A 20,513-nucleotide genomic window follows, 5' to 3' on the forward strand; every position below is an offset into this window, starting at 1 on the left:
TGAGATGAATACACTAATTCTTATTAAGTTCTCTAACTAAAGTTTTGTGTTTTTTTGTGAACAGCTTCCCATTGAAGATTTGTGCAGCCTAACATCCCAGTCGCTAACAGTTACGCTGACGGCTGCAGTGCCAGAATCCACAGAGGATGTCCTCTTGAAAGGATTTGCTGTACTGGGGATGGAGGATGAAAGAATTGAAACAGCACAGCAGGTAAGTGGTGCTGAATAACCTCCAAGTTACAGTAATCTTCATCAGAGAATTCTGTGAGTTTCTGTGTCTCTTGTCTAGCTTTTGGTGGGTTTATTAAATTTTTTTGGCTGTTTTCAAGTTGGATGAAGAAACTTGGTGGGGCAATCATTGAAGTCGTAGCTCTTAAGTGACAGATACTTTTCTCATTTCGAGTGCAGTCTTATGTGAAAGTAAGTCACCCCTTCAGTAGGGTGGTGTTGCTCATAATGTAGAAGAATGTCGTGCCCCCTCCTCCCTTTTCTAACGTGACAGCATTGTTCTTGTGCAAATAAAAATAGATGAAATCCAGTCTTTCCCACTTTAATTTAGTGGAGGAACAGAATAGAATATTTCAGTTGGAAGGAACCTACAATGAGGAGTTATAGTTTGTTTCCTTCATTAATAATTAAGTTCTGACACAGCTCTGTTTTTAACGAAAGCTCATCTTCATTTCATAGATCTGATTGTTTTTTTAAATTGGTTGCATGTGATATCTGTGTTGTTCACACCATAAAATCTCTTCTAGTTCTTCTCATGGTTTGCTCAGGTACAAACACAGATGGATCAAGATGAAGGTGCCAAGTACAGGTACGTGTTCTTTCTCAGTTCCCTTCATTGTACGCAATTTAAACCTTGAAGGACTTATCTTGTCTGTATAATGTTATCACGCATTTGGGTTCAGCTGGCAGGGAACGGAGGAATGTGTTGGAACAGCTGAAGGTTTCCAAGGCAGTATGCCCCACTCCCATCCTGAAGGCTATTGCCCTTGTGGCAGAGCAGTTCAAAGGGACACAGATTTTCTTCTGAAACTGCTCAGTATATTAAGACAGACTGAAATTAGTTTTGACTTATAGACAGGGTTGTAGACAAAAGCAGTCTAAGAGTTTTCGTATGCCTTTTCAGCTGCCGCTGCTATTGAAATGGCATCCTCTGAGGGAGAGACTGTAAGCAGGTGTGGCTGGTAGTCATTTCTCCTCTCGTCATTTGGTTCGCCAGTGACTGTGGCTGTGATTCTGTATCTGCATTCCGTGCATTCCTTGACACTTTGCTCAACTCCAGTTTTGAGACTTGGCATTCTCATCTATTTTTTTCTAACTGACTTTTCTGTCAGGCTCAGAAGAACCCCTTCCCACTGACTTTAGCAGTTGCCCCTCAAGAGTCTGAAGTACAGCTGAATGGCTTATCCAAGTCTGCTGATGGCTTTTATGGAAACTGGCCTGTGTTTTTAGACTTTACAAACTTGCCCTTGGCCACAAAGAGATGCTGCTGTATTCCCCTCTTCTGTTTTTTCTGCTTTTCTTTGGTCTGCCTCTTCCTCTTTTGCACTGACTTTGGAGGATGTGACAGTTCTTAAAAGCAGAGGTTTAGGCGTATACTAAACCCATGATCATATCATTAACAAACTAAAAAGAACAGCACCTTTGCACTTTGTCAGTTGATGTGTTAATAATAGCGCACACAGATACTTAAGCGTGCCATGGATGCAGAATGGTTTGTAGGGTGGCCAATGTGTAATTCTTTGCAGGAGGCCAGAGGAACAGGAGGATAATAAGTAAGTTTTTTGCCTGTTGTACACTAGAGGGTGTTGCACACGACTACAGAGAATTGTGATTTTACTTGCTGCTTTATATGTGGTAAAGTAGAGCTCAGAAGTTTTAGCTGACATCCAAGAGTAATTAATTTTAAACGGTGCTTTAGTCAAGCTGAATGTGTGACATATATTTAGTGATCATTTAGAGTTTATATCTGCATTGAGCCTTAGACAAACTTGGTGACATTACATACTGGATCTATTTCATTTAAGCCTCTTTCAGTCCTTACAGTAAGTTTTGAATCCTCTGGATAATTTCAGCTACTTTAGGAGAGTAAAAGTAATTTCTAAATGGAAACTGAAAATTGTATAGAAAAGACCCAAATTAACACCCCTGTTGGAAGCAAGGCAGGTAGAATTTGGCTGCTAGCAGTAGCCTGCAGTAGTCACTATGTTTATGCTGTCCATTTAGACAGTATTTGCGTGCTCTGTACTAGCTGTGGTGCATGCTGCTGCTGTCTGGGTGGGCTTGCTATAAGGAGTGTCGGGGAAATGGAGTTACTGCAGTGGCTGTTCCAAACCCAATAGATCTGTTATTTCTGTGGGTCACAAAACAGCTGCTTATTGTGCACTCTTCCTTGATGCAAGTGGTCTTTTATTCCTAGAGAGGGAAAGGTAGTGGCAGTATCCCTGCAGGCAGCTGCATTTGCAAATACAGCAAGTGAAATTTTACTTGTTATCTGTCAATTCTCTTTTTCTAGACAGATGAGGGATTACTTGTCTGGGTTTCAGGAGCAATGTGATGCTATCTTGAATGATGTGAATAGTGCGCTTCAGCACCTGGAGTCGCTGCAAAAACAGTATCTTTTTGTGTCCACGAAGACAGGAACGCTGCACGAAGCCTGTGAACAACTTTTGAAAGAGCAGGTAATCTTTGATAGGAGGATTACTGGAAAATTCTAAGGTACCATAAATGAAAGTTTCTTTTTCTTAGGCTGGGAAACCTTGTGAGCTGTGGTGACAGTCCCTCCAGTTTGCTTTGGACCTCGGTTTTTGGTGTGTTTCACCTGCAGCTAGGGTGTCAGGCGCTGTGCAGTAAAATGTTCATTTTTTGTTGATATGCACTTTAATCAAGCAGGATAGCTAGCTGAGGGGAGCTTTTGTAAGGGATGCCTGACAAGTGCAAACTTTATCACTTACGGAGGTATTTTGAGCTGGTTATTGCAAGAAGAAAGATTTTTTTAAAGTTAGGAGCTTATTTCCCAGATACTTTCTCCTCATGAACTGCTCCAACAGTGATATAAGGAACATGCCTTTTTAGCATCACTTGGTAAGAGAGAACTTTTAAAGGCTTCAATCCTGAAATACAGGATTTCTACAGTTCTCTGTAATACTGGTGGCAGCACTGCTGTTTGTGTACAATAGTATCCATGGAATGCCGACAAACTTGTAGAATATATGTTTTTAGATAGACTATTGAGAGTAGTGTGTCTTCCTCTGGTAAGAGAGAGCAAGAGAGCACTGCTGTATTCTGCATCTTTTGTAATACTTCCTTAGTTGCAAGTTATCTAGAGCTAGTTAACACTGGTGTGTGCTGAGAGCTGAAAGGGAGGCTGAATAATTCTTTATGTATATATTTTAAAAATATATAAAATATATATTTCAATGACTTGCTAGGTTGCTAATTTTCTTTTATTTGTTGTTTTTTAATAGTCAGAACTTGTTGACCTGGCTGAAAACATCCAGCAGAAGCTTTCTTATTTTAATGAGCTGGAAAACATCAACACAGTAAGTATTATTTCACTGTTAATAGTCTTAGAAAATGAAAGCGTACCAATCTTTTGAACTTCTTCGCCAACATTAAGTTACTCGGGGTAATGCTGTGTCTTGTTTTCTAAAGAAATTGAATTCACCTACGCTCTCCGTGAACAGTGAAGGATTCATTCCCATGCTGGCTAAGCTTGATGATTGTATTGCATATATTTCGTCGCATGTAAGTAATTCTGTATTGTTTTTAGTTAAATCTTAATAGTTTCAAAACTGTGTATTCATACTATTTTTATGGTGATTTTTTCCCTATAAAATGTTCTCTCTGCCAAATGCAGTAAGAAAGCAAAGATGACGGTTTATGAACTTAAGAAATTTTACTGAATATACGTAATATTCTGCTTAATTTTTATAAAATACTGGTTTTAGTTTGTACAAACTAGCTTTTCTAGCTAGTAAAAGAGTATTTTAAGTTTTGATAAATTTTTGGCTTATTGTTTGTATTTCAAATGGATTTTTTATTTCTTTCAGCCAAATTTTAAAGACTATCCTGTATATTTGATTAAGTTTAAACAATGCCTTTCTAAAGCTATGCACCTTATCAAGACGTATACTGTGAATACACTACAGAACCTCACAAGCCAGTTAATGAAAAGGGTAAGTTGAATCAGTAAGTGGTAACTTGAGCTGTACTGAAATGTCTATTGTAACACTATACAGTGCTCTTGTCTTTTATTTTTTTTGAGGGTGGGAGGTGTCAGCAGTTCTGTGTGGAAAATAGGTCAGTCCTATACCACAGTGTTTGTGTAGATTGGCCAAGTTTGAGCCGAATCTGATGGAGACCTAGTAATTACAAAGATTTAAAAATAATAGTAATTAAAAAAATCCTGGAAATTGAAGAAGATGAAGTAGGTGAATTGAAGTAGGTGAATAGTAACCTCAGTGAAGGCCAGAGATGGATAAAGAACTTGAGTTAGAGAGTCAGCAACCAGCTGGCCAGACGGCATGCTTTCCTGAACTAGTTTGCATGCTGTAGCTCTGAAACAGCTGAAGCGCGCGCTGCTGTCTGTGTTGCCAGACGGGGAGGGTGCACAAGAGAAATACAGGTACTGTCGGGGTCTGTTTTGGAGATGGATCATTAGAGACAGAGAGAGAGGTTACAGGGAATACTTGAATGAAGACAGGAGCTGGGTGTCGCAGGATAAAAACTGTTAAAGTACAGCAACTCCGAGTTCATGACGTGACTTTGTCAGTATTGTATTCCAGTATTTTCAGTGCTCTTGGTCATCTAAATATTTCTTTTTGATAAGTCTGCACTGCTTTGTGCAGCTGCAGAGAATAACTGTGACAGGTTCCTACTGGTTTTGGCAATATCTTCTGGTTTTAAAATGTTGACAGCGATGTTAAGAGAGCCACAGGGAAGAGTTGGGTGCTTTACTCCCATTCACTAGGGTGGGACTTAGGCATAAAGGTGAGTAGGGGCATTTTTTGGTCTCATTAAAATGTTAATAATCTCGTGCTGCGATACTTTGGCAGAGGAGAAAGGAGAGGGGAATGTCTCTTTCTACCCACTTCCTTTCTTTCTCCAGTTAATTGTTGTATGCCATATGCTCAGTCTGCTTACAGTCAAACTTGGTGTCATGAGGGATAACCAGTGAAATTGTCAGTTCTCAATTGTAGCATCTTTCGGACATAAAGAAAGTGATTTTAAACAATGTTCATGGAAACTTGCTAAAGGATACTCTGAGACTGAAGATCTTGGTTAAGTGGCATTGAACATTTTTTGTATTTGGTACAAAATTACTTTTAATTTAAAAAAGTATGGTAGCTTGGTTTGATGCCAACGGATTGCCATGACTGAGCTGAATTCAAACAGAATTGAACATCTCCGATAATAAGCATGTCTACAGAAAGAAGTGAAACCTCGTTTGTGCACTTGAATTGCTGCTTAGCAGTTTCAAGTCAGGAAGGGGACCTCTTTTAGGGGTCAGATGACCTCCTCGTTCCCTTCTACATGGGAGTTTTGTGGATGTTTACCTTACTTCTCTGAAATATAATGTCTGCTTTACTGGACCAGTAAGTGCAGTTACTGGACCAGTGGCCTTTAGTTGTGATCAAGTGTTGAGATTTCCTATTGCAACACAACAAGAGGTCTGGTCAGGACTGGAAAGGGGCTGATGAGATCTAGATGTTCTTTGTTACTCCTCACATGTGAGTGGGGATTTTGATCTGTGTTTGTAGAAGGATGATCAGATTGCTCACAGGGATGAAAGTGGAGCTGGGGAAGGTGGAAGAGTTTTCCCGTCCCCACCATGTTTCAAGGGAAGGCCATCTGCTTCTTTCTATGCCATCAGTAGGGATAAGGGGAAGAAAGCCTGGTGGGTAAATTGAGTCTCCGCTCTGCTTTGTTAGTGCTAGAATTTGTCTAAATTCAAACTGTCTGCCCAGATAAGCCGGGGAGCCGCAGGGGAACTGCCTCAAAACTTGACATTCCAGTTGAAGCTTGAATGTGAGCTGAAACTTAGCTTCTCTGTCCTGGGACTGACGGGTAAAAGGGAAATTTTGTTCCAGTTTTGTACTACAGATTAAGGAGCAGCAATCAGTACCACTGTGGCAGGTCCAGAGAAGATTCTTGTCTCTAATGGAGAATGCTGTAATTACTGAAAATGTTACTTTGCTGCAGAGACTGTTGGTTGAAACTTTTGTTATGGGTTTTGTTCTTCCATCTGGCTTTATCTGAGCTCTGAAACAAGCATGCCTTTCTGGATGGAAAGTGGCAAAGAGCTGTTCCAGTGGCAATATAAATGTAAAGAACTAATACCCTGTTTTAGAGCCTAATTATCTCAGCCATTTAATACTAGAAGCCAAATGTAGTATTTTCCTTTTTAACCAATTACTCATCTCTTCTTTCAGGATCCTTCAGCTGTGCCAAATTCTGACAATGCCTTCACACTGTTTTATGTAAAATTCAGAGCAGCTGCTCCCAAAGTCAGAGTAAGTAGGCTGGTAGCTAACTGTTAAAACGGAAGCTATGAAAATGGGATTTGGATTTATTAGTAGTGTGAATGCAAGGACTGCATATTGTGCAAGTGTGAATATCCAGAGATTGCATATTGTGTCCATGGAAAAATACTGCAAACTGTTTTCCAATTATTAGAAAAAATATCATTTGCTGATAATACTTTTTTCTTTTTATTGTGTAGACTCTTATTGAACAAGTAGAGCAAAGATATGAAAAAATGCCAGAGTGAGTACGTCTACATAACTTATTTTCAACAATTTTAAGTTTTGAAAATCTTCACTTTTGCTTAAATACTGTTTAACACATTATTAGTTTAAAAGAAAATTTGAAAAACCAAAATTATGTAGACCTAAAAGTGTTAGAATGAATTGTATGTTTACCAGAAAGTGAGCTTCAGGATGCAGTTACTGTTTTAATTTCTTGGCCAGGTATCAACAAGTTCTCAATGAAATCCATCAATGTTACCTTGACCAGAGGGAGCTTTTGCTTGGTCCAAGTATCGCTAGCACTGTTACAGAATTAACCAGTCAGAACAACAGAGATCATTGTGCTCTGGTAGGTAACAGAGTCACGTGTTGTGGGTTTTTGCTATGTTTTAATCCCCCCTCCCCCATGTAAAATGTACTTATTTAACTCAATTGTTTACATGCAGAATTGTCGCTTTTGTTTGTGGTTTTCAATCATTACAACTTTCCTAATATTTTCAAGTAATGTGTGTTTTGTGGAAGATTATTCTGTAAAAACTCTGCTCTGCAACAAACCTTACAAAGGGGTATTTGCAAAAGCATAAGATGTGGTTACTTAAATTTCATCAGAAACAAAAAGGGACAGAAATTACACAATGAGCTTTTATTTGGCTAGTAACATCTTTTCAGTCCTTAATTTTCTAGTTGATCTCAATAATTTTCAATTTCATGAAGCTTCAATTTAATCCTAGCTATAGTCATAATAATACAATATATAATATAATGATATAATATACAACAATAACAATATCTGTAATACTTCCTGTGGTACTGGTGCAAGGAAAATAATTTAATAACCAAGTATTTGTATTTCTGTGAATACAGGTACGAAGTGGTTGTGCCTTTATGGTCCATGTATGCCAGGATGAACACCAGCTTTACAATGAGTTCTTCACAAAACCAACACCAAAACTGGAGTAGGTGGTACATGCTGGTTTTGTTTTACTGCATGTTGTATTTACTATGCTGTGATATAGCAGACAATGTTATATATGGCAAATAGGGTTGTGTTGAAGAGGTTTGGTAAGAACCAGCAAGAAAAAAACCCTTAATCACTTTATGCGTCAGAATTTGATGTTCTTTTATTTTCTTTTTTTCTTCAAGGGAAGCTGATAGTTTACATTCTCTGTAAATAATCTAAGTAATGTAAATGCTCTGTAGATGGTCTGAAAGAGATAAAGATACACAGTTGCTTTGGAAATAGCTGTAGTTTGCAGCGCTACAGCTCTCAGCTGTTTTTTACTTCCTCTATGCCAATGGTTGAAGAAGTACTTTTCATTTACTTCAGTGTAAAATTAAGCTGATGAACTCCAGCCATTTTTCATCAAGGATATAGAGTTAGTGAGCTACCCTTACTGTCAAGGAGTGTTTGCATGTGCCTGTATGTATCACAGAATTACAGAATGTTAGGGATTGGAAGGGACCTCGAAAGATCAGCTAGTCCAATCCCCCTGCCGGAGCAGGATTGCCTAGACCATACCACACAGGAGCGCGTCCAGGCGGGTTTCGAATGTCTCCAGAGAAGGAGACTCCACAACCTCTCTGAGCAGCCTGTTCCAGTGTTCGGTCACCCTCACCATAAAGAAGTTTTTCCTCATATTTATGTGGAACCTCCTGTGTTCCAACTTGCACCCATTGCCCCTTGTCCTGTCAAGGGATGTCACTGAAAGAGCCTGGCTCCATCCTCATGACACTTGCCCTTTACATATTTATAAACATTAATGAGGTCACCTCTCAGTCTCCTCTAAGCTAAAGAGACCCAGCTCCCTCAGCCTCTCCTCATAAGGGAGATGTTCCACCCCCTTAATCATCTTCATGGCTCTGCGCTGGACTCTCTCTAGCAGTTCCCTGTCCTTCTTGAACTGAGGGGCCCAGAACTGGACACAATATTGCAGATGCGGCCTCACCAGGGCAGAGTAGAGGGGGAGGAGAACCTCTCTCGACCTGCTAACCACACCCCTTCTAATACAGCCCAGGATACCATTGGCCTTCTTGGCCACAAGGGCACAGTGCTGGCTCCTGGTCATCCTGTTGTCCACTAGGACCCCCAGGTCCCTTTCCCCTACGCTGGTCTCCAACAGGTCTGTCCCCAACTTGTACTGGTACATGGGGTTGTACTTGCCCAGATGCAGGACTCTACACTTGCCCTTGTTATATTTCATTAAGTTTCTCCCCGCCCAACTCTCCAGCCTGTCCAGGTCCCTCTGAATGGCTGCGCAGCCTTCCGGTGTGTCAGCCACTCCTCCCAGTTTTGTGTCATCAGCGAACTTGCTGACAGTGCACTCTATTCCCTCATCCAAGTCATTAATGAATATATTGAATAGAACTGGTCCCAGTACCTACCCTTGAGGGACTCCGCTAGACACAGACCTCCAACTAGACTCTGTCCCATTGGCCACCACTCTCTGGCTTCTTTCCTTCAGCCGGTTCACAATCCACCTCACTACCCGATCATCCAGACCACACTTCCTCAGTTTAGCTGCGAGGATGCTGTGGGAGACCGTGTCAAACGCTTTACTGAAATTGAGATTGACCACATCCACAGCTTTACCATCATCTATCCACCGGGTAACATCCTCATAAAAGGCTATCAAGTTGGTTAAGCATGACTTCCCCTTGGTGAAGCCATGTTGAGTGCCCCTAATGATCCCCCTATCCTTGATGTGCCTAGAGACAGCACCAAGGACAAGTTGTTCCATTACCTTTCCAGGGATGGAGGTGAGGCTGACCGGTCTATAGTTACCCGGGTCCTCCTTCTTGCCCTTTTTGAAGACTGGAGTGACATTCGCTTTCCTCCAGTCCTCAGGCACCTCTCCCGTTGCCCACGACTTAGCAAAGATGATGGAGAGTGGCCTAGCAATGACTTCCACTAGCTCCCTCAGCACCCGCGGGTGCATCCCATCAGGGCCCATGGATTTATGGATGTCCAGATTGCTTAATTGGTCCCTGACCCAGCCCTCATCTACCAAGACAGATTCCTCCTCTATCCTGACTTCTTCTGGGGCCTCAGGGGTCCGGGGCTCCTCAGGACAGCCTCCAACAGTATAGACAGAGGCAAAGAAGGCATTCAGTAATTCGGCCTTCTTTTTATCCTCTGTCTCCAGGACCCCCACCTCATTCATCAGTGGGCCTACATTGCCTCTAGTGTTGGTTTTACCTGCAATGTATTTGAAGAAGCCCTTTCTGTTGTCCTTGACCTCTCTTGCAAGGTTTAATTGCAAGGAGGCCTTAGCTTTCCTAGTTGCCTCCCTACATCCTCTGACAACAGACTTATATTCCTCCCAAGTGGCTAGCCCCTCCTTCCATGATCTGTACACCCTCTTCTTCCGCTTGAGTTTGCCCAGCAGTTCCCTGTTCAACCATGCAGGTCTCCTGGTACCCTTCCTTGACTTCCTACCTGTTGGGATGCTCTGATCTTGGAGCTCGGAAGAAGCAGTCCTTGAATGCTAACCAACTATCTTGGGCCCCCTTACCTTCTAGTACCCTGTCCCATGGCATTTCCCCTAGCAATTGCTTGAAAAGGCCAAAGTTGGCCCTCCTGAAGTCCAGGGTTGTGATTCTGCTAGCTATTCTGTTCCTGCCACATGAGATCCTGAACTCATGGCTGAACTGACTCAGCCATGGTCACTACAACCAAGGCTGCCCTCAACCTTCACCGCTTCAACCAGACCCTCCTTGTTAGCGAGAACAAGATCCAGCAGCGCTCCTCTCCTAGTTGTCTCATCCACCATTTGCATCAGAAAGTTATCATCAATGCACTGGAGGAACCTCCCGGACTGAGGATGGCTGGTTGAGTAGGCCTCCCAGCAAATATCAGGGTAGTTGAAATCCCCCATGACAACCAGACCCTGTAATTGAGAGACTGCTCTCAGCTGCCTGTAGAAGGCCTCATCACCCTCCTCATCCTGATCCGGTGGCCTGTAATAGACACCCACAACAGTATCACCCCTACCAGCCTGCCCCTTAATTCTCACCCACAAACTCTCAACTCGCTCCTGATCCGCCCCTGGACAGAACTCAATACATTCTAGCTGCTCACTCACATAAAGAGCAACTCCACCACCTCTCCTTAGTGGCCTGTCTTTCCTGAACAGGACATAGCCATCCGTGACCACGTTCCAGTCATGTGAGGTGTCCATGGATTTCTAACTCCTCCTGTTTATTCCCCATGCTGCGCGCATTGGTGTACAGGCATTTCAGGGAGCGAGCTGAGCACACCGATTTCACCCCAGGGTGATGGGGGGCCTCCTGGTCTACCTCAACACTAGAGCGTTGCCCCAGTGGTGCAAGCCCAGCTACTACCCCATCCCCCTTCGAATCTAGTTTAAAGCTCTCCGAATGAGCCCTGCTAATTCCTGTCCCAGAACCCTTTTGCCCCTACGACATAAGCCTTTCCCATGTATTACAGTCACGCCTGTTGTCTTATAGAACCAGCCATTATCAAAGAACCCAAAGCCCTGCCTGTAGCACCAGTCTCGTAGCCAGGCATTAATAGAGAGAATCCTACTATTCCATCCCACGTCATCACCTGAAAATGGAAGGAGGGAGGAGAAAACAACTTGTGCCCCAGACTCTTTCACCAACTGTCCTAGGGCCTTGTAGTCTTTCTTCATCCCCCTCAGACTACAGGATGCAGCTTCTTCCCCACCTGTGTGGAAGATCAGCAGGGGGTAGTAGTCTGTGGCCTTCACCAGGTTGGGGAGTTTCCTGGTGATATCCCTGATTCGGGCTCCAGGCGGGCTGCAGACCTCCCTGTGATGGGGGTCAGCTCTGCATATTGGGCCCTCAGATCCCTTTAGGAAGGAGTCTCCAACCACTAAAACTCTTCTCTTCTTCCTTGTGGAGGAGGTAGCTATACGCCTGTCAGGTTTTTCTGACTGTGGTGGGACCTTTGATATAGGTTGCCTCTCCACCCCATCCCCATTGGACCGGCTGTAGGCTGAATGGAAGGCAGGGCAGTAGACACCTGACAATAACAGTATCTGTATCTGCTCTGCCTAGATCTGGAAGAGGGACAGGTTGTTGTCACAGAATCACAGCTTGTGATTATAAGGCAATTACCATGTGTTGTCTTCACATGGTAATTGCCTTATAAAAGTATTGCAAGTTTTTTACAACAGATCTGTAACATTAGAGCAATTGAATAGATTATTCTTCTTCTCCGATTTGCTGGTGTGTTTTAATAATGATATTTAATTTTGAAATTTGGGCAGGTCATGTTCACTTGCTATGAAGTTCATAAATAAAGTATATTCCTATTAATATAACCAATACACTGATTCTGAGTGTTGTGTTATCTTAAAATGAAGTGGAGCTTGAATTGAATAAGTGTAACCTGGAAAAAATACCGCCCACTACCCTCCCCATCCTCTAAAGCTAAAGGAAAAGCATAGGTGCATAGAGCCGCACTAGAAATAAGCCACAGCACCAGAGTAGTAGCAGTCTCTCTTCTCTGAGAAATTGAGGTCTCGTGTGAGACACGCTCAGGATTGGCTTAAGAACCAATTTAGCTATCTCAGTCCAAATCCTGAACTAAACATCCCTAATTAAAATCAGTGTAAAATGTTGTTCAGACAGAAATTTTGTCACTATTGCTCTTCACACCAGGAATGAGAATAGACTTCTGATTATGTGTGGAATATATTATGTGTGGAATATATTATGTGTGGAATATATTATGTGTGGAATATATTATGTGTGGAATATATTATTATGATGGAAAGTAGGTACGTTCTTTTGTAAGAACTTGCTTCCCTTTTTTTGCCTATATCTACATAAAATATTTTGAGGAAAATGTTTCAGATAGTACATACTTTATTAGGTTTTTCTTAGTGGCATAATAAATGGCCTCATTTTTTTTCTGAAGTGCTGAGGTGCTCTGAGGACATAATAACTAGGTGTCTATGTACAGATAAAAGAGTTTACTAAAAATCTAGCCAAGAGTAGAGATACGAGGTTGAGTGTTGTGTTTAATAATCGGGCTATCGAAACTTTCTCCTTTGTTTCTACTTTTAACATGGAGAGTTACTGTTTTATCAAGTTGCTTGTGAAGCTATAGAATACAACAGTAAAGACATTAAAAATATTTCTTCTGTGAGCATTTTTTGTCCACGCTCTGAAAGGGACTGAAGTGTCCTTGTCCTGTTGTCAGACATTCTTTGTGAATTAGGAAAAAAAAAATATATAGTGCAATAAACTCAACAACTGTACCACACTGTAAATACTTAAATATTTTTAGTGTTTATATTTCCAAGTCTAAGTGGGAAATCACTTGAATTTTCAGCATGCCCTGCAATGTTGGAATTTGTTACAGAAAAGGTTACCAAAGTTCTCCTGCTGTGTCTCTCTTTATGTATGTGCTCCTAGTTCTAATAAACTATTGAGTACTTGGAATCAGATGAGCCTTTTCTCAAGGGGAAATTGGGGGTATGACTGTGAGCTCAGCAGGAGCATTTCTTTACACAGTAGCCGGGTAAACCAGTTTGCAGTATCTTCCCCTTGTGACAGGCAGAGTTGTTTGTTAATTTTTTTTTTTTTTTAATTTTAAAATGATTTCTAAGTTTTGCTTTGTTTTATTTTTTCTTCATAGTGAACTCTTGGAGAAGTTGTGTCTTTCATTGTATGATGTCTTGAGGCCAATGATCATCCATGTTATTCACTTAGAGACACTTTCTGAACTCTGCGGGATTCTCAAAAATGAGATGCTTGAAGATCATGTACAGAACAATGGTAACTCATGGATGGAATCCGATTGTTTTTAACTGTCATCTTAATTGATAAAATTACTAAATTGCATAGGCAACAAAACCCCTAGATTTTTTCTTTCTAATGGGCCTTAAATGTGACAAAGCTATGGTAAAGTTATTTTAAATAAATGAAGTTTTTTTTTTCCATTTGTATGAGAAAGGTCTGTATTTGTGGGTCTGTATATATCTTCATTTAAGTTAATATACTGATGTTACAGAGTCGTATTTTCTGTAGATTGTACAAATGCAAGCAACCATCCACCTAGTGTGTATACGTGCACCAGGACTGATTTAAATGAACTTTTCAAATGGATGAATTGCTTCACTTGGCCCTGGTAATGCATCATCCATGTAGAGCTTTCTGCATACATGATGATAAAAGAAAGGAAAGCAAACCTGATTTTTTCATTCTCCTTGATGTAGTGTTTCCCAGACTAGAAATTGTAGCTTCAGCAGAGGAGTTACATAGTTAGTAGAGATTTTGGAGTTTTGGAACTGTTCAGAGCTCATAGCCTCATAAAAGTGAGACGATCAGAAAAAAAAGCTGATATCTCATTTCCTTAGTGTGACCAACATGTAATGGAATCGTTTCATAGTCTTAACCTTACACCAAGTGATAAACAGAAATCATACTTGGTAGCTGGTATATAACACAGTGTAGCTTTTTGTCTCTATGCCAATATGATGAGCAATTGCTCATTTTCCTGGAGGTAGAATTGTAAGCCTATTGGGAATGAGGAAAAAATTGGTGACATAATCTTTCGGCTAGTCTTAAGAAGTGTCTTTCTACTACTTAAATTCAGGCTGATAGAATAGTTCTTAAGTTGGACGTGAGCTGCTTTGGATCTTCTCTTCTGGTAGGTAGATGAATTAGCTTGTTAGCTCCTCACAGTCACACTGCAGGCATTGGCTGTGATAGAACCAAAGCATGTTGGTTTGATGTCCAGGCAGAAATGCCACTCGATGTACCCAGGTCTCAAATAATTAGAGTGCTTAATTCTAACATGACGTTTGATGTTATCAGTGTGAGATTGCGTTTTCACAGTCTAATGAAAATTTGGGGAGCTGAAGCAACTGCAATATGGAGTTCAGTAATTCCTTGTTTGTCACAATTCTGTCTGCATGCTGCTGTTCCAAAAATAGTCTTGACTTCATCTGCAGCAAGCCAGTTTTGTGACGGTTCTATGTGCAATACTTCAAACTTTTGTGTCTAAGCTTGTTTTGTAATTAAATTAACAAATTTGTGCCTTTTTTTTTCCTTTCTCAGCTGAACAACTGGGTGCATTTGCAGCTGGTGTCAAGCAGATGTTAGAAGATGTACAAGAGCGTCTTGTCTATAGGACGCATATTTACATTCAGACTGATATCACAGGCTACAAGCCTGCTCCGGGCGATCTTGCATATCCTGACAAGTTGGAAATGATGGAGGTATAGCATCAGCTTTTTTTATTGTCCCTGATTGGTTTTCTTTTTATATGCCGTATATACAATTATGCAGTATAGTTCTTTGCAAATGGGGTTTTCCAGTTCTTAGGTGTATTTAGTATTACTAGCACTATCAAATTAGCACCTGCTGATTAAATTATGACCCTAAACTAGATGTCAGAGAACACTTTACGTCAAACTCAGTAAAACTGGCGATAGTTCTCCCAGTTAACAGTTTTATCTAAATTTGAAGCTTCTAAATTTTCTCTCATAGCAGTAAATTTTTATTTACTTTCATAAGTAGGAGGTGTTAACCAAGTGTATTTTCTAGTTGAGCTGGAGCTGAAGAGAAGCTTTAGACAGGCACAGTTAGCCGTAAGTTTGTTTTCAGAATTACTGATCAACTAGTGTTTGATATGCATGTGTGTATGCTATGGTCAGACAGTATGAGGAGAAACTTGCTTGTACCTTTAGATAATTTAACATGTCAGCAATGGTTTCCAGTAGCCTTTTTCAAGTCCTTATCAGTATTAGCCGTTCTTGTAGTCATTCCAAGCCCTTGGAATCAATGTTCCTGTTGAAAGGAATCAAACCAATTCTACCTACTTTGAAAGGTTAATACTGTATTGATTAAAGATTTCAGAACGAAGCTACTCACAGAAATAAAAAAGTCGCCGATGAAGGACTTTAGATTAGTTTTGACTAGAGCAAACTGCATTTGATATGCAACTGAAAGGTAGCATTGCATGGAAGGGATTAAGCATAGCAAGGATCCCCCCCCAAATAACTGTTGCCATTCATTTCATAGTGAGAGGCCCAAGCTGTCAAAGGATTGAGTTGACCAAGAACAGCAATTCTGACATGGACTGTCAAGATCCAGATTTTATTGCTCTGTTCTGCTTTCCGTCTATCTACCAGAGTAGCTGGTGGTGCTTAGAAAATTGTAGGACTTAATTTGCAGCTGACCAGTTGGTAGAGAAGCTGTTGTTTGACTTCAGAATCAGAGCATTACTTACGTAAAATGCAGAAGCTTTATAGCTATATATATATATATATATATATATATTGCTGTGGGCTGGAAGAATTTAGCATTGTATAACTGTACCTTATTGTGCTCAATTCTTGCCTGCAAACAAACACTCTGAGAAACTCTTAGTACTGAACTCTTGTTGCTATAATTTTGTCTGTATACACATCTAAAGCTTTTATTATGTTACAGTTTATGCTTTGGTGATTATAAGGGACATTCATAGGTTTTTAGGAAAGCATTTACAAACCCTGAAGCTAGTGAGTTTGAGAATAGTTGCCCTTTATACTGAAAATTTAAGGACTAATAAGCTTTTGGAGAAAAAGCAAAAATAGTAATTGAGAAGCCCACCACACAAAATGTAGCTAAGTGGGATCCCTCCATTCAGAACAACTAGTGATCAGAAGTTTTACCAGTATAGCTCTTAGCAGTGCAGGTTGGTTTGTTTGATTTGGTGTTTTTTTGTTAAAATTGTGCAAATAGAACTGGATAAAAAAAATGACTGTGAGAACTTTTTAATGTTAGCTATAACTTCTGTAGGCAAGCAATGCAGATACTTACTCTACACAAGGCCATATTTTCTAACTAGAGTCCTATGGCTGTTCAGTTAGGAAGAAGAAAGTGAGTTTTACAGTTCATTCTGAATCGAGAAATTACGCTGCTCTTCATATGTCCTCATAAGACTTCAGGTTTTGCCTGGTTTGAGATTCGTTTTGCTACTTGATTGCTTTTAAACCTCAAAACCTTGCTATTCAGAGAGACTTTCTGTCTGAGTAAATGAATTATTAAAATGTTAAAAGCACAGGACAGAAATATTTCTTGTGCTGTTCTGCTCAAATATTAATGCAGTTCTTCGGTGGTTCTTGCTGCCTCTTGTTGCTTCGAAACAGGTCAAGTAGTGAAAAACGTTGAAGTGTTGAGTAATGTTAGGGGAAAGCTTCTTGTTGAACTCCTGCAGGGAATAAACTAGAGAGTACTTTGGGGCCATCTGCACATAATCATTGATAGGAATAAAGCCATCACAGAAATTATCTGTATGACCTCCAAGTGGGTCTTGAATTGGGTTCCCCGATTTTGAGCTTCTCTTCCTAGGTGACTTCACTGGTTATTATTTAATGATCAGCAAAACCAGGCGAAATGGAAAGAACAGTGCTTTACACAGATCTGTGTAATACTTGTGAATCTTAGATTGGTATTGAAAGGTTTCTGCTACTGTTTTGGAAACATGCCTTTATTTCTTTTAATGTCTTTGAAACACTGAGGAGCTGAGTCTAGCTGACTCCTTTTGCAATTTAGTATTTTTTTCCCTGTTGTGATAAAAACAGCATAATGCTACTTAAATTGAGGAGAAAAAATAAATTTAAAATTTTGTGGTATATCTTCCTCTGCAGCAAATTGCACAGAGTTTAAAAGAGGAACAAAAGAAGCTGCCATCTGAGGCTTCATTTTCAGATGTCCGGCTAGAAGATCCTGAGTCCTGCAGCTTAGTTAAATCTGGTATGAAATATATCTCATGTTGTCAAATTAAAGCATAAAGCTCATGGAGAGCGAGCAGGAACTTGAACCATCAGTGAGAAACTTGCATGTATCTTAAAGGGTTATTTTCTAGAGAAATTCGTAAGAGATTTGGAGAGGTGCACTTTGTCTCAGGGTTCTTAATAATTTTTTTTGTTTGAAAGAGAAACAACTTCATCTTGTTCTTTAGGTGGCATTTCTTTGTGCTTCCAGTGCAATCCATTCGGTGAAGCAACTACTTCTGTAGCTGACAGCATCTATTGTACTTTGTGTAAAACTGAGCTTCTATATTTTCTACTGCAAAGCAGCCCTACCATCAAGATGTATACTTACAGATGCTACTGTTTGTTAGCTGTGCTAAGATGAGAAGGGTGGTTTGGTGTGTCAGGCATGTCTCTTAAATGAATGCTTGGAGCATCTGAGAGTGTCTGTGTGTGTGCCTTTACCTGGGAAGGTGACTTGTTCCTTTTAATGTGTTCCCACTTACTGAAACCAGTTAGTAATTCTAGCTGTTTACAGTAATTCACAATATAGTCTTTGACTTTTTAAGTATGTGACCCACGTGCCTGTAAATTACAGTGAACTGAAAGCAAATGCCATGAAATGTGGCTCTTTTGATGCCAGTCATTTGAGTGTTACAATCCTTTAAATTTTTGTCTAAGATCCATGAAGAATTTCTCCCTTTATTTCATCATTGTTCAGAATGGTACAGTGTTATTTTTTCACAGCAGCACCTTTCTCAGCTCTTTGTCAGTTGTTTCTCATATTCCTTTTGATTACCTGGTATTTTCTTGCTTTTGGTTTGCAAGACCTGCGAAGATCTTTCTGGCTGTTTCTAGCTGGACTCCACAAATCCCACTGAGAGTGGAGTTCATCTTGCTTCAAGCTAGGTGTGTGGCATTCACAAGTCCTGTAAATCCCACCTGCATTCAGGAGACAGCAGAAACCTATATGGTGTAATTTGAAGATAAATGTCTGAGATAATTGGGATTATTTGCCCTTCAAAGGTGCCTCTCTCCCATTTCAGTGCCCGCAGGAGTAGCTGAACTGACTAATAAATAGCCTAGGAACCTCAAACTGACAACTAAGGTCTTACAGGCCTTCTAATTACTGTGACAATAAATTTATTGTTGCAAAAGGTAGAAAGATTGCTGAATTATTTCAGACAATTCCCACACTGATCACATAAACACTTCACAAGTGCTTGTTCCATCATTAGGTAAAACTTTAAAAATTGTACTTTTTTGAGTGGTTGCTAATTGGAATCAGAGTTCTGATGCTATTGACTCAGCTGTTTTCCAGGATTTAAGGACAAAATGAAAATAATACAAGACTTCTGATTGTCAGTTGTTGTGAAAATCTGTTTTGAGCATATAGAATCATTGCAAAGGTTACCCAGGAGGGGGACTTTTTTTATGTTTACAAACCCCTCATGACAAAATTGGTTTTGCCATTTTTTTTTCCTTTATTAACATGATGTTTAAACCCTACACTTTCTGCAACAGTTTAATCCACATAGAATTATCCCCTGCAGAAAAGAAAGCATGAAGAAGTAAAATGGATGTATTTTTTTTTCCTTTCTTTTCTGACCATCTCCTGTAGTTCCGTGATCAGTAATAATGTTTTTTTCTTTTTTCTCCTATGCTTGTTTTTTTAGTAATTGTTTGACGATTTCAGCTGTTGAGCTAAGGTTGGGAGGGGTCATTGGGGACATGCCTGTAAAACTAGCTCGGTAAAAAAGATCGAGCTGGGCCATCCTGGAAAGCGAATTCATGTCTTTCACAGACATGTGCACTATACACAACAGAAATCTAGAAGGAAAAAAAACCTAACCTTTTTGAGTGCAATAAAATATGTCTTATTACTGTGAGGTCAGTATAAAGTGCAGTTAGTATTGCATATTGCAGTCTCCTTGAGCTGAAAGGGCACATGGGCAAGGTTTTCATGTGTGTGTTTTACTTTTAAACAGGTTCAGCAGAATCCCTCAATCCCAGACATCAGACCATGATTTCACCAGCAGATCTGCACGGAATGTGGTATCCTACTGTCAGAAGGACTCTAGTGTGTCTCTCCAAACTGTACAGATGTATAGACGTACGCAAAAATTTCTTTCTTTTTTTTGAGTGAAGTTATGAAATGTCTAGAACCATTTATAAAAATTGTAATCGAAATTAGGAATGGACAATTACTGACTTCTCTTATGTCTTAGTCTTTTTGCTGCTATCTTTATGTAAAACAAGTGAACTGATGAGTTTAGGTCATCATTTCCAAGACAGTTTTGTATTTGTAGAATTAGAAAAAAGGCACTGGTTTGTAAATCTGTTGCTTTTGCTATTACAGAAATACTTCAGTGTCTGATGCTCAAGATACTTATTGCACCAAAGTTGAGGAGTGAATAGGACAAGAAAGAATAGAAAGTTCTGGGTCAATTAGAGAGAATGATCTTATTGCAAAATTACTGGGTGAATGTGTTTCTTACGATGTGCTTTGCAGAACATCAGACAAAGTGATGTTTCTGGTCTTACAAATGGTGACTCTACTACTTCGTCATTTTGGAAGTGTTCTCAGAATTTTTTTGCGGCACATCTTTTCACCTTTCAAATTGTAGGAGACATTTCCAAAGTTTAAGACAGTAGGAATCTTCACGTCTGACAGAAACAAAAAAGGTGTTTACTTCACAAGTATTTTGAGTCTTGACCGTTAGAATAATATATCAGTCTCATAAAGATAAATGAGTATTTGCCCTTGTTTTCAGCTAGACTTTGGAGAAGAGGTCACTTTTGCATTTTTTTGTGAGGCTCATTTATAGTGTTATCTACACAGTGATTTATTTATTTTTTCACTGAGGTGAACTGGTAGGCCTTGCCTGCACCCTGTAGGTAGGAGAAGACATGAATGAAGTGGCAGTAGCAAGTCTTGGGGCAGTCAGGGCTGTCATGTACTATGTTGGAGTGCTGGTGGAGGCGAGCTGTGTTTCTACAGCTAGCTCAGCTGTATGATCTAGTT

The 20,513-nt window shown here is 40.1% G+C and overlaps 1 protein-coding gene across 3 annotated transcripts in view; it reads left to right on the forward strand.

The window, feature by feature from the left end:
• COG3 (component of oligomeric golgi complex 3) overlaps positions 1–20,513 on the forward strand; it is a 35,660-nt gene that overhangs the window by 2,482 nt on the left and 12,665 nt on the right. The window contains exons 2-15 of one of the 3 annotated variants that reach the window (XM_068421910.1): positions 65–211; positions 756–817; positions 2,522–2,687; positions 3,474–3,548; positions 3,661–3,753; positions 4,059–4,184; positions 6,441–6,521; positions 6,731–6,774; positions 6,978–7,104; positions 7,620–7,711; positions 13,384–13,523; positions 14,808–14,968; positions 17,384–17,489; positions 19,477–19,601. In XM_068421910.1, the coding sequence (XP_068278011.1) occupies positions 65–211; positions 756–817; positions 2,522–2,687; positions 3,474–3,548; positions 3,661–3,753; positions 4,059–4,184; positions 6,441–6,521; positions 6,731–6,774; positions 6,978–7,104; positions 7,620–7,711; positions 13,384–13,523; positions 14,808–14,968; positions 17,384–17,489; positions 19,477–19,601 (1,545 nt within the window). The remainder of the gene's footprint in view (positions 1–64; positions 212–755; positions 818–2,521; positions 2,688–3,473; positions 3,549–3,660; positions 3,754–4,058; positions 4,185–6,440; positions 6,522–6,730; positions 6,775–6,977; positions 7,105–7,619; positions 7,712–13,383; positions 13,524–14,807; positions 14,969–17,383; positions 17,490–19,476; positions 19,602–20,513) is intronic. The other 2 variants (XM_068421903.1, XM_068421907.1) reach the window with 2 other exon arrangements.

Source organism: Nyctibius grandis, chromosome 2, assembly GCF_013368605.1.
Source record: "Nyctibius grandis isolate bNycGra1 chromosome 2, bNycGra1.pri, whole genome shotgun sequence".
In the NCBI taxonomy this organism is placed as follows: domain Eukaryota; kingdom Metazoa; phylum Chordata; class Aves; order Nyctibiiformes; family Nyctibiidae; genus Nyctibius; species Nyctibius grandis.